The 13,634-nt window shown below is 40.1% G+C and overlaps 1 protein-coding gene across 1 annotated transcript in view; it reads left to right on the forward strand.

Moving 5' to 3' along the window:
• Tmprss7 (transmembrane serine protease 7) overlaps positions 1–11,735 on the forward strand; it is a 32,552-nt gene extending 20,817 nt beyond the window's left edge. Inside the window, exons 11-18 of the mRNA XM_042676986.1 lie at positions 600–736; positions 2,366–2,473; positions 4,413–4,523; positions 5,619–5,735; positions 7,097–7,268; positions 7,682–7,950; positions 9,206–9,342; positions 11,565–11,735. Coding sequence (XP_042532920.1) covers positions 600–736; positions 2,366–2,473; positions 4,413–4,523; positions 5,619–5,735; positions 7,097–7,268; positions 7,682–7,950; positions 9,206–9,342; positions 11,565–11,735 — 1,222 coding nt within the window. The remainder of the gene's footprint in view (positions 1–599; positions 737–2,365; positions 2,474–4,412; positions 4,524–5,618; positions 5,736–7,096; positions 7,269–7,681; positions 7,951–9,205; positions 9,343–11,564) is intronic.
• The last annotated feature ends 1,899 nt before the right edge of the window (positions 11,736–13,634 follow it).

Below are 13,634 nucleotides of genomic sequence, written 5' to 3' on the forward strand. Positions count from 1 at the left end.
CATGTAGTGAGAATTATTAACCAGAGTGCCATTTACTTGGCAGGATATTGGAGATACTGCTGGTATTAGGTGATAAAAGTGCACTCATGTGCACACACACCACATGCATGTAAAAAAAGGAAATGTCTAGAAAAATCATAGATGTGTGTGACTTCTTTGAAATTTTGCCAAGGCCCAGACCTGTAATGAATGCCGGATTTCAATATGAATTCGTGCTGCTGTCTTTTCTTCAAGTGTTGATAGAATGCTTTGCTGATTTTTCAACCTGAGCCAAAAGATTCCACTCTATAGAGGAGTACAGATAAAAGCAGGCTACTCTTGTTAGACATTTTTTTCTTTACACTGAAAGAGGAGAAAGGGCTGGAAGAATGAAATCTACAGTTCCTACTCCAGTGTTGGTGAGGAAAGCAATAAGTTAGTCAAACTATGATTTTCCATTTCTCAGAGGAGGGGGCAGAAGTTGCTGAACCACAGTCATAGATTATAAACTAGGAAATCACAACTAGCGTCTCTCATGAAGCCTCAGTGAATTCACAGATGGCAGGAATGCAGTCAATGGGACCTAAAGCTGGCTGTCCTCCTGGATCTTCTATCCTCAGGTACTGCGGCTCTTATATAGATCATCAGACGATATTCCGAGTGCCCAGCCCTCTGGTTCACATTCAGCTCCAGTGCAGTTCAAGGCTCTCAGACAAACCACTTGTGGTGGAATATGGCAGTTATAACATCAGTCAACGTAAGTCTGGGATCTACTCCTTAGAAAAACTTGATCAGTGGTGAATGGAGGTCAACTCTTTATATCTCTACTCCTTGAGCACTTGAGATATGAACACTAATGTCTGTTACTTTCTATTATATATATTTATATATTTATATTTAATTGGCAATACTTAAATGTGTAACATCCAAATGGTATATAAAGTTACGTATCATTTTTATATTTTAAATTATAGAAGAAATGTTTTCACTTGTTGATTCATAGTTCATGTTCCAGAAATAATTTGACCTTATGGATTCCTAGTTCAAATATAACTACTCACATCATTCCTAAAAAAAGACAAGCCCATTTCTTTTTGTTGTTTTTCTAGCTAGCCAAAATTATTTGTAAAGGTGATGTTTACATTAACATTTAGTGGAACCAAGACCAACAGTCTTGATTTTCTATGTCCTAGGTTAATGAGGGCAAGCGGATTGATCAATAGAGCTCAAATTAAAAAAAAAAAAAAAAACCAAAAACCACCTCTTGGAACAGTGGCCAAGGAAGTGGTTTGTAGAAAAAGTATGTTTGGAGGAAGTCAATGGAGCTGTTGACTGTAGATAATGACTTGCTCCAGAAATGCTATGCCTGTTTGAAGTGCAGAGGAGGGGAGTAAAGGTCACTCACCAAGGTGTCCTTGAGGATATGACTTGAGAGAAAGCTCCCTTTGGACCCACATCCTCTCTTCCAATCCCAGCATAACTGCTTCTGGATTCCAAATATTCCAATGCTGGATACTGGGATATTGAATAACAGATAACTAAAATTTCTAGCCAGAGATTTGGGCATACTCAGGCATTTCATTCCTAATTGGTTGTTTTATTTTCGTTTAATCGTGATGATTTTCCAGCAGAATATCCACTCCATAGTATGCCATCAAAGCAGTAGTTGACCTGACCGTTCACTCTCCTCCATTCTTTTGCACGAAGGAAGAGAAGATTTATTATTTATATGATATGCATCTCTTACGCCTAATGATTTAGGCCAAGCAGATGATGGATCTTTGATGAAGAGTCCAGCTGAAGTGGAAAAAATGACAGTCAGTGAGATAGGAAGCAGAAATAGTTGGTTCTGAGGAGAGGCATTAATCTAAATCTACATGTATTCAATTTGGTAAGATCCGTAGGTCCTAATATTTTAGAACAGAGATCACTTAAAAACTGCATGAAAGACCTGTGAAATAATATATATTTGCTACCAGAGAATTCAGATACAGTAAGTCCATTTATAATTCCCTAAGGATCTAAAAGATCTAAGTCTAGATCAGATCTATAGATATGCCACTGTTGAACATGCCAGCACCTCTTACTTATCTTTGATAAGCTATCACTGGTGGTTATAGAAATTTGATTGTGCATGCTGTGAGTGCAACATTTACTTAAGAGCTTCTATTTGATTAATTTGCTATCTTCTTTGCCCTTTTAAAGTTCTGTGTTTGGTGGGTGTGACTTTTAGTGACCCATAGCTTTAATTGGATGTAGAAAGTGTATAATTATTCCTGCTACTTTGCCATATACCAAACCACTTAATAGTTCATAGTTCTTTGCTACTATGGTCTGGTGACTCTTAGGGACCCACCCAAGATTTTCTATCTCTCATTGCCTGTAGCTTGTCCTGTTGGATCTTTTAGATGCTCCTCGGGTTTGTGTATCCCTCAGGCCCAGCGCTGTGATGGAGTCAATGACTGCTTTGATGAAAGTGATGAGCTCTTCTGTGGTGGGTATTCAAGCTTTCCATACCATAAGAAACTTCTCAGAGCTATTGTTGCTGATGTGTATTTATAGTATCTGTTTTGTTTTGTTTTTGACACAGTGTCTCATTATGTAGCTCAGGCTTGACCCAAATTTGTAGTCTTTCTGACTCATTCTCTGGAGTACTAGGATTAAAGGCAAACACAATGACACTTACTTTGTTTATAATTTTCTGTAGCTGTTACCCATCACTGCCTTACAAAGTATCAACCATCATTTGTTCTTGACCTCCTGCAAGAGTGCATTGTCTGGTAATTTAGTGATTAAGGCCTAGCGCAGCCAGGAGGATCCGTTTCAGGCACTGGGTCTTCTGAGCTTGCTTCTTCCTAGGTTGGAATCTGGCCTATTGTTTGTGGCCCTTTCTTTCATTGAATCGGTGCAATGGCCACTGGCAGCTCCAGAAGCAAAGGAGGGGATAGGAGAAACATAGGACTCTTCCTAGACCTGGGCTTGGGAGTAACATACCATTGCTCATGTCACATCCCATTGCTCAAGGCCAAAGTCAAGGTGCAAGACAGTCATCCTGTGCATCTTGTGAACATGGGAAGGGTAGGTTCAGTAATATGAGCATAAGGAGTAAAGAACTGTGATAATAACTTAATCTACCACCATCTTAAACAATCCTACCTAAAAACATAAACTCTTCATCTAGAGAGATGCTCAGATCCTGCAAAGAATCAGATCAGCATGCTTATTTGTGGAGCATGGGTGTTTTGTCAGAAAAAGAGTTGGTTTAGTGGTTTAGTTGTTTTTAACCAGTACACTGACTTCATACTGCTAACAATTAAGAGACAGAGTGTCAGAAAGGCCTATTTGGGGTAGAGAATCTGTGTCTCAATTTTCCATTATTGTGTGCACCTCATACTTGATTCTATCTCCAGTTTCAGGGGGAAAATGTAAAGAAGAGAAGTCACTAGACGATGTGGCATCATTGATTACATTTTGTCCAGACTGTTTACTTCAAATGACTATGAAAAAATATTACTCATGCAAAATGATCTTTTTTTATTGACAACACAAAGTAAAAATTCTCTTAACTTATGGTGTATTGACAACCTAAATCTATAGCATTGTCTGTTTCTTAAGAAAACAATTGCCAATCATCAAAATAGTGACTGAATTTTTTTAAAAAAAAACATTATTTTCAACTCACATACTCCCAACAAAAGTGATTGCCATTAATTTACAATAAGGACTATTTTTCTGCAACTGTTATTCCTCAAAGTGTCATTTGTGGTATCAGCTCGGCATTCTTGGGGACTTAACGGTTTATTACAGAGTCATAGTGTTCTCTCTTCACTGCTTAGAGGAGCAGAATGAGACAAGAAATAGCACTTTATTTAAAAACACAGATGAAAAGACTGATAACTTCTCACCAAAAATAGATCTGCCTAAGGAATCACACCTTCAGAAAGTGCTTGCCAATCCATGTGCCTGCCATGCATTTAAAGACAACTAAAGAAAATACTCCAAAGAAGAAAGATGTGGTAGATTAACATCATGATTCCTATTTCAGAAAAAAATATCTTTCTGGATTAAATAATTTCAGAGAGATCTCAGACGGAATCCCTTTTTTCCGTATACTTCCACTTACTTTAAGAGGTAGACAAATTCAACTTAGGTAATAGCTAATAATATTCATTTACCTTAAACAGTATTATATAGTGCGTTTAATTTTAGTTAAACAAATCCACCAGATTTTAATGCACATCCAATCACAAAAATAAAATCTGACAAACCCAAGTGCTACTGATTACCCAGAACTTCCTCACAGGAGTGACAGTTTCCAGGAATATGAGCTCTATTTTGCCCCCCTTAAGGACAATCACTTTAGAAGAGTACCACTGGTCATCAGAGAACGATTGGCTATGTAGGCTCATGACTTTTGTTTTTCTTCATCCTAGTGAACCTGAAGCCAGCCTGCAACAGCAGCTTTTTCCGGCAGCATGGCACCCTGGTGTGTGATGGCTTCCGGGACTGTGAGAACGGCCAGGATGAGCAGAATTGCACGCAGAGTGAGGAAGGCCCTAGCAGCTCTGACCTTCCCAAAGAGCTCCTAAAGCACAGCCCAATACCTTTGCTGGGTTAGAGTGAAGTAAAAAGAACCTGCCCACTTTAGTCTTTAGAGTCCTCCTCAGTCCTAGACAAAGTGCAAAGGTGGTTATGCTAACCAGGGCAGTGGTGTGTGTGTGTGTGTGTGTGTGTGTGTGTGTGTGTGTTCTGCTGTCAATACTGACAACCTTTCATTGCTTGCTTGCTTTAAACTACTAAGCATATTTAAGCTACTGTAGCATATTGAGGACCTGACATAAAGGAATTACCCGATATGTTGGAGGGACATCTCCTAATTTAAGCCCTGAAAAAATGAAAATCTGAAGGATTGTAAACAATTGTGCTATAATTTCGGATATCTATTTATTTTTCTCTGCCCAGTTGGTACCAAAGGTCTGAATGTGGCAGTGAATTTTTTTCCCAGAATTGTTATAGACAGACGGTGGCTTATACTAATCCTAGCTACTTGTGAGGCAGAAAGCGGAGAATAATTTTTTGAGGACAGCCCAGGAAAAAAAGTTAGAAAGATAATATCTCAAAGAGAAGCCAGGCATAATGGTTCATACCCATAATGGTTCAATCCCAAATACATGGAAAACATAGATAGGAGGATTGTAGTCCAATCCTGGCCCTAGACAAAAATCACAATATCTGAAAAATAACAAAGCAAAAGGGCTGACAGCATTACCCAAGTGGGAAAATGCCTGCTTAACAGCTATGAAACCCTAGCTAGATTACAGTAGCACCATTTTTTCCCCCTTGGAGAATAAGACAAAGTAATGACAAAGAGGCTAAGGCCACAAGATACTTATATAGCCAGCTCCTTTGCCTGTCACCTAGAGTAAGTAAATGGAGATTCAGTCTGATTGGTTCTCAGTTGATATGCCTGTCTCCAGTGACTCTGCTTAATGGAAAAAGAGTCCCTTTGGGATCATTCCATCTCTCACTTAGGGTTTTCCCAGAGCAGCAAATAGCAATTCCATCCCTATCCATCCTTTGCACCCTATCCACCCAAATCAGTATGATTTGCTCAGATCAGGTTCTTTTGTTCATTTTAGGTGTCCCATGTACCAACAGAACGTTTAAGTGCAGCAATGATGTTTGCTTTAGGAAGCAAAATGCCAAGTGCGATGGTATCCTGGATTGTCTAGACGGAAGCGATGAAGACGGCTGCAGTGAGGAGAACTTCGTTCTTGGCTCTTCTACTCCTCCCTTTTCCACCCCTATATCTCCCTCTTTTCTAGTCTCATCCTGTCTTGTGTAATTCCTCTGATGAGGGCCAAAGTCACTGGAAATCATAGGCTACATGGATGAAATGAGTTTGAAATTCCAGAGTTTTATTCTTTCTTCACAACAAATATTGATGCTGTAGATGTCTATACTGAGAACTTTTATTCCCAGTGACATTGATCAAGGAAGATGATCTTAGGTAAAATAACTTGTAAGAAAAGAAATAGGGCTGGGAGGGTGGCTCAGTTGTAGGGTACTGGCCTTGCATGCATGTGACTCTGGGTTCGATTCCTTAGCACCACATAAGCAATAAAAGCTAGAAGTGGCACTGTGGCTCAAGTGGTAGAGCACTAGCCTTGAGCTGAAGAGCTGAGGGAAAGCGCCCAGGCCCAGAGTTCAGGCCCCATGACCGAAAAAAAAAAAAAAAAAAAGGAAAAAGAAATAGCCAGGCACCTGTGGCTCACATCAGAGCTACTCAGGAAGCTGAGATCTAAGGACCATGTTTTGAAGTCACCTAGGACAGGAAAGTCCATGAGACCTTTATCTCCATTGATCACCAAAAAGCAGAAAGCAAAGCACCAACCTTGAGCAGAAAAAGATGAGACAGATTTTGGGCCCTGAGTTCAGTACTGGCACACACACACACACACACACACACACACACACACACACACACACACACACACACACACACACACACACACACACACACACACCACAAAAAGTACAGCTTGGTAGATGAAAAATTATGTGCTATGCACTAGTTTTTTCTGTAGCCAACCCTCAATGACTGTGATCTGTCACAGGTTTATTTTAGTCAGGTGGCCTCTGAATTTGCCAGATGGCCACATGTTAATTGCACCTCTTTACCAATACTGTTCACAGTGGGGAGTAAATTCTCCCTGGCTAGTTGCTTTTTAGTAGGCTTTCATTTGTTTTATATCCACAAATTCTCTCCCACTTGGTTTCTCTCAAATTACAACTTCATTGACATTCTCAGTTCGGTTACATTGGGGACATGTCATAGCAACTGAATTCCACAGGCTGCCATTTATGCCACACCAGCTGTCACCTCCCAGATCTCTTGGCCTCCACATGCATTATTCTGTAGAGACTCCATGTCTGGGTGTGTTCTTAAACGAGAAGGAGTGTTCTGTTGGTATCGGTCTCAGATAAACCATAGATTTACTCTCATCTAGATAAGCAGCAGATTTTCAGTTGTTTATGAGTCAGTTCCCAGACCAGCATTAAACCTGACCTAATTTCCAGTTTTCCTTTAAATCATGTGATTGTTCCTCTTCTAAAGGCTGCCCCAGGAGCTCCTCCTCCCTCCAACGAATCATCGGGGGCTCTGACTCCCAGGAAGGGGCCTGGCCATGGCAGGTCAGCCTCCACTTTGTTGGATCTGCCTATTGTGGTGCCTCTGTCATCTCCAGGGAATGGCTTCTCTCTGCAGCCCACTGTTTCCATGGAAACAGGTAGGGCAACCCAATCCTATTCTCAGACCCCACACTCAACCTGTAGACCCTCAAGCTGTGGCAAGAAGCTCGTCTGGTCAGGGGCAAGCAAGTCTGTTGGGCTTTTGTGTTTGTTCACTTTGTGGGAGGTATCAGTTCTCTGCCATACAGGCCTTTCCTTAAGATATAATTGAGGGAATTTTCTGGAACTTACCTAGATCATGTCGCTGCTGTGACAGCTTATTTTCATCTCTGGTTTTAGTGAGGTGATGAGTGAGGCTCGGAGTTACGCTTCTTGCTATGTCTTTGGGTAGAACCAAGGGCTAAGGTAGAGCCAGGCAGGGGCTAGGTTAGGGCCATGGGAAGTCAGTTCCTCCTTGGACCATGTGTGTCTCTTCAGCTACTAACCTCGTGCTTCATTTCTTTTCTATCAGGATGTCAGATCCCACACCATGGACTGCTCATCTAGGGATGTATGTACAGGGGAATGCCAAGTTTGTCTCCCCTGTGAGAAGAATCGTAGTCCATGAGTACTATAACAGTCAGACGTTTGACTATGACATTGCCTTGCTACAGCTCAGTATCGCCTGGCCCGAGACCCTGAAACAGCTCATTCAGCCAATATGCATCCCTCCCACTGGCCAGAAAGTCCGCAGTGGGGAGAAGTGCTGGGTGACTGGCTGGGGACGAAGGCATGAAGCAGGTGTGTGGTGTTCCCCTCCCTACCGGCCACCTAATGTCTGTTAGGGTAGCACTGCACTCTCTTGCAGTTCCGGGGTGGGGGAGGGCGGGGATTTTATTGTCATCTCCTTTGGGCCTTCTGACAACTGTGGGGATGGATGGTTTAACATTTTTTTAAAAAGTCTTTTCCACCTGCACCAAAAAAAGCAAGAACCACCTGATAAAGGGAAAGAGGACATATATGAACAATGTAGGATTTGCTAGTAGTAGGCAGAAAGGTCACATTCTATTTTGGAGAAGCTCTTACATCCATCCTGTCGAGGTTTTCCACAATCTAGGATTTGTATTAGGGTTTGAATATATAGTGGGGGTAAGAATCAGATGTTTCATGAATATCTCTTCAAAGATTAGTGCTAATACTTTACCTCCATCTCCCATGCATCACAAATCCCTTGGCAGTGCTTTCCAAGGGGTTGGGACAGTTTCAGTGTCTGTGATTGTAGCATTTATGCCATCAACTTGCTTTTATACTTTCCCTTGATTTGCGTGGGAAGTCTCTCAGGTGCTCACAGCTCTCAGCTGGTTATGTAAGTTAATAATGTTCATCTGTTGCAGACTTCTCAAGGTTCCCGTGAGACAACTAACTAACTGAACACTTGTAACTCTGTGCTCAGTGCTTTAATTACATTGTTATCTGCCACAAGAGGAAAGAAGCTACCCAACCATCACAAGATACTTTCATATATATATATATATATATATATATGTATATATACACACACATACACATACATATACACACCTACACACATATGTGTGTACATACATATGTGTATACACACACATATATATGTGTGTGTATGAGTATATATGTGTGTTTATGTTTCTAAATTATTTGAGCTAAATTATGAAGAAAGTTAAAGAGCCATATAAAAATAAGTTTTTATGGTATCTGGGAGACTTCTAGCCTAACAAACACTGGTGTGAACTACTACCGGCTCACAATCCTGGTGAAAGCAGGCACAGTAGCTCAGGTGATAGAGGTAGACCTTTGGTGTGAATCCTGCAGTTACGTGCTAGCTGTGTTTGGCTGGGCAAGTCTTTTCATTTCTTAAGCCTCTGTTACTTCATCAGCAAAACAGAGATGCAAATCGAATTTATCTCTAACAATTTGCTCTGAAGAGGATAGGAAAGAATGTGAGTTGGTTATTCGAAGGAAATCTTGAAACGTAATCATTCTAATACCATGATCTCTCCACCTCCAACGTGTTTTCCAGACAACAAAGGCTCCCTTGTTTTGCAGCAAGCAGAAGTAGAACTCATTGATCAGACCCTCTGTGTTTCCACCTATGGAATCATCACTTCCCGGATGCTCTGTGCAGGACTAATGTCAGGCAAGAGGGATGCTTGCAGAGTAAGTCATCTTCCTTCCCTTCACCCAACATGCACTTTCCGTGAATACTTTTGTCTTTAATGGACATGACCCTGGAATAACTAGAGCAAGTAATTCCCTTACCTCATTTGTTTTTGCCAGGTGTAGATTACAACCCAGTTGCCTAAGATCAGGGAAAGGTAATGAAAGAACAGGTTCCAGAGAATCAGTTTTCTGGTGCCCATTCATTTTCCTCCATCATTTACGGCATGAGATCAGCACTCATTACTCTGTTGAGATGCTTATAAACCAAAGCTTAGAAATAAAGCAACCCTCCATATACATTTTGCTTCAGAAATGCACCCCCATATCCTTAGCAGCAGGGATTACAGGGTTTCATTTATTCACTCTTCTGAAGCACAGACTGGAGCAACAACAACAAAAAAGATGAATGGGAGAAGAGACAGTGAATACTGTGGAGAGTAGCATAGTTGGAAGTTACCTTGTGGGAGACATTTCTTTGAGCTCAAGATTCCCATCTGTGCAGGTACCTGCATGATCACCAAAGAGTAAACATAATTCAGAGAATAAGCAGACAGGGAAAGCCATTTCCACATCTTCTCTAATTTTATCCTTGATGTTCCCCAAACCTATTTTATTAAACTTATTTTATTATCATTGGAGATACTATTTTGTGGCAAGCACTATACTAGTTTACTTATATGAATTCAAATTGTTCTTTTGTCTCCATGTTACAGAAAGGAAATGGGATGGATAGGGTGAATGGATTACCCAAAGTCATACCGCTAGTGCAAACATCTGGGGTGGGCTTTAAACTCTTGTGTTGAATGCTAACGCTCCTATGTTTTTGGTATCTTCTAGCCAGTTACTTGGCCCTGTTCCACACAGGCACCAAGTTAATCATCAAATTAGTCTTAGTAGCATAGTGGCAATTAAAATCAAGAGATGAGTTGCTATGCTAGTTAGAATTTATGGGAGTGGGTAGAGAAGCAAACTTGATTCATTTCTTGTCTTTGCCTCTGGGTTGTAACTTTTCCTACACTGTAAAGTAGGAAATTAAAATTAAAATTCAGTCATTATATGTTAAAGATTAATATTGCATGAATTTATTTTGTACCTGTCTTGGGATTTGAACTCAAGGTCTGAGCACTACTGTCTTTGACCATTTTTGCTCAAGGATAGCACTCTACCACTTAAGCTACAGCTCCAATTCTGGCTTTTTTTTTGGTGGTTAATTTAGACATAAGAATCTCACTGGACTTTCCTTCCCAGGATGGCCTTGAATGGAGATCCTCAGATTTCTGCCTCCTGAGTAACTAAGTTATAAACCTGGGCTCCTGATGGCACCTGAACTGTGTTTAAGCTTTGAATTATTGCAGGCTTTGCTTTGTGAAGTTGAACTATCAGGAAAGGCTGTCAACCGAAAGAAAATTTTTGTGAAAACTATGAGCCAATGAATATTAACTTTGCATCATTGGACCCAGAAAACCAAGAGTTTCTTTTTCCCTCCTTGGGTCCATGATGAATTGCTTGGGCCAGATCTAAAAACCAACCTTTCAATGTAACCATTCAATGTACCCATTCAAATGTTGTGATTCAAAAACAGTGCTGGGCATATAGCCGGCACTAAATACACTGTTACTCCTATTACTACAGCTCCTATGGGTATGGATTAGCAGTATGTGAGAGTCATTTTCTCCTGCAAAAATCTTCTAACATTGTTTTTAATCTAGAAAATCAAGTTTTTTAATGAATGCAGCTTGTGTGTGTGTGTGTGTGTGTGTATGTGTGTGTGTGTGTGTGTGTGTGTGTGTGTGTGTGTGATATGCCCCTTAACCTTAAGGATCTCCCTTAGGTTTTTGCTCAAGGCTGGTGCTCTACCATTTGAATCACTTTTCCATGTCTGACATTTTGCTGGTTAGTTGGAGATAGGAGCCTCTTGGATTTATCTGATTGGGCTGGCTTTGAACCAATGTCATCAGATCTCTGCCTCCTGAGTAGCAAAGAGTACAGGCATGAGCCACAGGTGACTAACCAAATACAGTTTTTTGATTAGGAGAATTCTAAAACTTAACTGATATCTGAAGAGTTACATTATTTCCTGACACTTCTTGAACAGAATAGTCAGCCCTGAAAAAACATATCAGATTAGGACTTTTGAATACAATCTATTGGACACATGAATGATAAACTCATGATTATAAGGCAAATGTGGTCACACTTGACATTGTCTTTTCATGCAGGGAGATTCAGGTGGACCATTATCATGTCGAAGACAAAGTGATGGGAAGTGGGTACTGACTGGCATTGTCAGCTGGGGACATGGATGTGGAAGACCTAACTTTCCTGGTGTTTACACAAGGGTGTCAAACTTTGTTCCCTGGATTCATAAGTATGTTCCTTCTCTTTTGTAATTGTGTAAAAGGACATTTTTAAACTATGATTTATGTGATAGATTCTTTAAAGAGAATGCAACAGTTACCAATAAAATGAATCACTTTTTTCAACTGGAAATGTGAGATTGTCCACATTTTATATTAAAAGGTATATTCATTCTAAGGCATCAAAATGTCATTGGTTTAACAGTGGAAAAAACTTTAATGTCCTGAACAAAATCCTCTAAAATAAAATAAATAATGGAGCTAGACACTGGTTGCTCACACCTGTAATCCTAGCTACTCAAGAGGCTAAGATTTGAGGACTGGTTTGAAGATAGCCCAGCGACAAATCTGAGAAACTCTTACACCAATTATCCACCAAAAGACCAAAAGTGAAGGTGTGGTTCAAGTGATAATGCTCCATCCTTCAGCAAAAAAGCCAGGTAAGACCATGAGGCTCTGAGTTCAAGCCCCAGTACTGGAACAAAAAATTAAAAATAAAAATCAATCACTAGAATGAAATAAAATGGGAAATCAGGGACACATTAGTGTTCATGTTAAATGCAGACATTTATAAAGATTGAGGCAAACTTGACTTACTGAAATAAGAAATTCCATCTCTTCGCTATTAGGATTCCCATAAAATTCAATGTACACACACACATTCACAAATAAAAATAAAGGAAAACTTAGTTATTGGCAGAATATATATTCAATATTATTGCCTTCCATTCAAATAACAAAACACTTTCAAAATAAAAAGCTACACCTATAAAACTCAATACTGCAGAAACAGCAAAAACAGTCTCGGTAGAGTTTGTTTCCTCATTTACAAATATTTAACTTTGATTAAAAAATTGGTTTTCTAACTCATTCTAAATCCTTAGTTTGGAGTCTAATTGGCAGGCTAGGAAAAGTCTTCAGGTAGGGCTTGGGGTTTTCATTTGCATTCTAGGTCACCTGGCTAGAGATTACAAAATTTCTAGTTACCAGAAACAAGGGCAGGTTGTTACAAGGAAGAGTTCAAGTAGTTCAGGTAATTTGGGTCTGAGCAACTGTCAGTGATCAGGAAACATCAGAACCAAAAGACAACGTTTAATGAAGTATTAGCACTCTGCGTAAGGTCTGGGTGTTGGTAGGCATTAATTACAAAGATACTTAGGAAAGTATGGGAGCATTTATTAAGACTCTGTATTTCCAGACACATTTTTAAATGCTTTAATTATTTCACTGACCGTTCCTAACCCTACTGGGTGGAAATCATTTTACAATGGAAAAAGAATCTGGCAGACATGGAACAAAAAACATGTACATTGTGAGCGTATTCATTTGATCCTAGTTTAGTTTGCCCTTTAAAACCTATACCCTTCCCACTGTACCATGGGGACTAGAGTTTTTTGGCCACAAAATGGAGTCTGGATTAAAGGTATATAAACCTTATATCTTAGAACTCTGAGAGTTTAAGAGACACGTGGGAGTGGCTGTGTGCCTAGAGCAGTGGCTTTGTGACTTTCGTGGGGAGTGAAGAGGATTATGGAAAATACTTCAAGGAGGAAAGGAAAAGCTGAAGACATAGGATAGCTAACTCAGTGGGAGCTCACCTCCCACTGAGATTAAGCGCTTGTGTTTAAATAAGAGAACCTGAGATGACTTGTCTAGGTCCTAAGGAAGGATAGGGATCAGGGGTTTGTGAGTTCTTAGTGCTTCCAGTAAAGTCAGGTGGTTGTTTTGTTGTTGTCAGAACTCTTTTCCTTCTTTAGTGACTCTTGTTCTTTTTTTTTTTTTTTTGGTCATGGGGCTTGAACTCTGGGCCTGAGCACTGTCCCTCAGCTCTTCAGCTCAAAGCTAGCACTCTACATTTCTTATCAAGCATTGTTGCCTCCTCCTTTGTTTCCCCTTCCCATCCCTTCCCCTTTCCTCCCATACCCACTTCAC

Source organism: Dipodomys spectabilis, unplaced genomic scaffold, assembly GCF_019054845.1.
Source record: "Dipodomys spectabilis isolate Male_0828 unplaced genomic scaffold, ASM1905484v1 ptg000032l, whole genome shotgun sequence".
Lineage (NCBI taxonomy): Eukaryota > Metazoa > Chordata > Mammalia > Rodentia > Heteromyidae > Dipodomys > Dipodomys spectabilis.